At 36.7% G+C, this 2500-nt stretch overlaps 1 protein-coding gene across 3 annotated transcripts in view; it reads right to left on the bottom strand.

Moving 5' to 3' along the window:
- LOC138008373 (transcriptional enhancer factor TEF-1-like) overlaps positions 1 to 2500 on the bottom strand; it is a 25467-nt gene that overhangs the window by 4888 nt on the left and 18079 nt on the right. For all 3 annotated transcript variants that reach the window (XM_068855694.1, XM_068855693.1, XM_068855695.1), the window contains 4 exons: positions 2054 to 2113; positions 1597 to 1659; positions 673 to 780; positions 148 to 206 (listed from right to left, as the gene is read on the bottom strand). In XM_068855694.1, coding sequence (XP_068711795.1) covers positions 148 to 206; positions 673 to 780; positions 1597 to 1659; positions 2054 to 2113 — 290 coding nt within the window. The remainder of the gene's footprint in view (positions 1 to 147; positions 207 to 672; positions 781 to 1596; positions 1660 to 2053; positions 2114 to 2500) is intronic.

Raw genomic sequence — 2500 nt, 5'->3', positions numbered from 1 at the left:
CAAGACCCTGGCCTTGGGTAGGGTTTAGAAATATATTATTTATATTTTTTGAGGGCACACAACTGGAGGATTCCTATCATAACCATGTGAAGATTTTTTACAAGCTATAGCTAACATGGAGATGGAAGGTTGACAACAGTTACTTACGTGCTTGACACACCATAAAACGCGCCAGCCTCATCATGGATGTTTGTATTCAGATCGGCCTGAGGGTGAAATTGAATGATGAGAAAGTGAGACAGTAACTTATTAATCTACCCCAATTTTCTCCTGACTTAAACAAAAATTTTTGTTCAATGGACATGTCATAGCCATTGATCATGAATTATGCCTCTTGCATGTAGTAAGGCATAAAAGACCAAGATGGCAGTTTTCAAATTCCTGGTTTGCATGCAAGTCTTAATTTCCTTTTCTCCTTTTCCCCTCCTTTCCCATTTTTGTTCTCTCTCCCTCTTTCACACTGTAAAAGCACTCTGTATTTCTATTAAATAGCAGATGAACACATTTTCCTCATTTTTCATAGATCTCCATTTTCAAACAGCACTGTCAACTGAAAACATTCTCACAACCCCAAACTCTTAGCCCTGCCTCAAATTTGAAAGAAAGACGCAGCGGTTCACGTTGCAAAAATTTCATTTAGACAATGTTGAAACATACATTGTGTGGACCTACCCAGAATTTCACCAAGAAAAATACAGCCTGTGGTCCTTTGTCATAAAGTTCCTTCAAGCCGCCTTTCTTTTCTGGAAACTTGTCATAAATTTGACGAATATCAACAGCCTGTGTACATGAAATACACAAACAAATAAAGAAATGAAGATACGTAAACCTACACAAAAAATTCAATAGAAACAAGTAAGTTTGGAAATTAATATCCGTTAAGAAAAAAAAAGTTACCAAGAAGAACCCCCAAACAATACCAGAAGAATGATGACTACTGATTTTGGGCAGTACTGTGAGAGTAAATCAGTGTGTTGTTTGTCTGTTGATGTCATCGATGAGTCGTTTGTAGGGTGCGGGAATAACACACTGATTTGCTCTCACAGTACTGCCCAACGTATTCTACTATACACGTACTGTCCTTAGACCTATAGACGGATCGAAACGCACCTATTAATGTTTAGTCTTCCCAGCCAATTACATCTAGGCTCAACTGACAGTCGACCAATAACATCATGAATAAGTTGACCAATGACATCTACGACCCGAGTTCTTATAGTATCTACTGACGTTACACAAATCACTCGACTCTGAAGATGACTTCCGCTGAGGTTGTCGAAACGTCAGTCAATGTCATCTCAAACAGTCCTTCTCAGGCCTACACTCACCCGGATGATCGTACTTTACTTAATGATATGACTCCTGGGTTCAAACCATTTACAAAATATAAACTATGTGACCTAAATCAACAAAGCCATTTTATATAGAACTCTCAAGTCTTTAGTTGTAGTTGAACTTTCTGATCTTCTCTATTAAGTGCTTCTATTGTTTTATGCCCCAATCCATGGACATATTCCCAGAAACTATACATGTATTTACAATAAATTATTGTGATAAGACATTATTTTTTCTGTTTCATCCTGGACAAAAACTCACCTCAAGATGAGGATCCCCCAGATCAGTATTTGGCCCCAAGTGAATAAACAAATGTTTATGGCACTGAAAAAAGGTACAGATTTTTTAGCCAAGTCAGATAGTTTTATCAAATTAAAGGTGATTTAGATGAGGCAGGGTAACAGACTGATGTTTGCGCAAGAAGTACACTTTGTTTCATGGTGTCAAATATTTCTCAGACATTACGACCTTTTTTCACTGCGTGAAATATTTTCATGGTGGTTGTGACCTTTTTCACGGCATGAAATATTTCACGGTGGCCGTGACGTTTTTCATGGCGTGAAACATTCCAATCATTTTTCAACATTTTCACAGCAACGACAGTGAAAATAGCCATAGTGTGAAATTTGTTTATTAAAGCCCCCTTCTCGCGCGAAGGGTCACAAATTGATAACATGACTTCAAAAAATGAAAACACAATAATAATTACAGTACTTACAGACTCTGGATCCATTCTTTGTTGTTCAAGGAAAGCAGACAGCTCAACTATTCGCAGTGGCTGCAATACATGAAAAAAGATTTCAGTCTCTCCTTCAAAGAATATTGCCATTGGTTATAATAAATAAAAGATTCCCACTTCATACCCAGAAATGTCATATAAAATGAAACTCTCAAAACCATCATTTTTTCTTAAACAAAATACCACAAAACCAAGCCTCATCAGTCGAACTTGCCAAATTGAAAAGAATTCTCTTGCTTTAAAATGAAGTTTTAATACCGTATTTACCAGTGTATAAGTTGATCCAGTTTATAGGTCAACCCCCATTTTTGATGGCAAAAAAAGCATTTTCTTAATTTATTTGTTAAATGTTCATGGGATACTAATCTTGCATTCTTCGATTTCTGGAACTGTGGATACACAAAAAATAAGGGCCTCAAGTGATTA

Source organism: Montipora foliosa, chromosome 6, assembly GCF_036669935.1.
Source record: "Montipora foliosa isolate CH-2021 chromosome 6, ASM3666993v2, whole genome shotgun sequence".
Classification (NCBI taxonomy): domain Eukaryota; kingdom Metazoa; phylum Cnidaria; class Anthozoa; order Scleractinia; family Acroporidae; genus Montipora; species Montipora foliosa.
The sequence above is the reverse complement of the archived record's forward strand: the minus strand, read 5'-3'. Positions and strand labels throughout refer to the sequence as shown.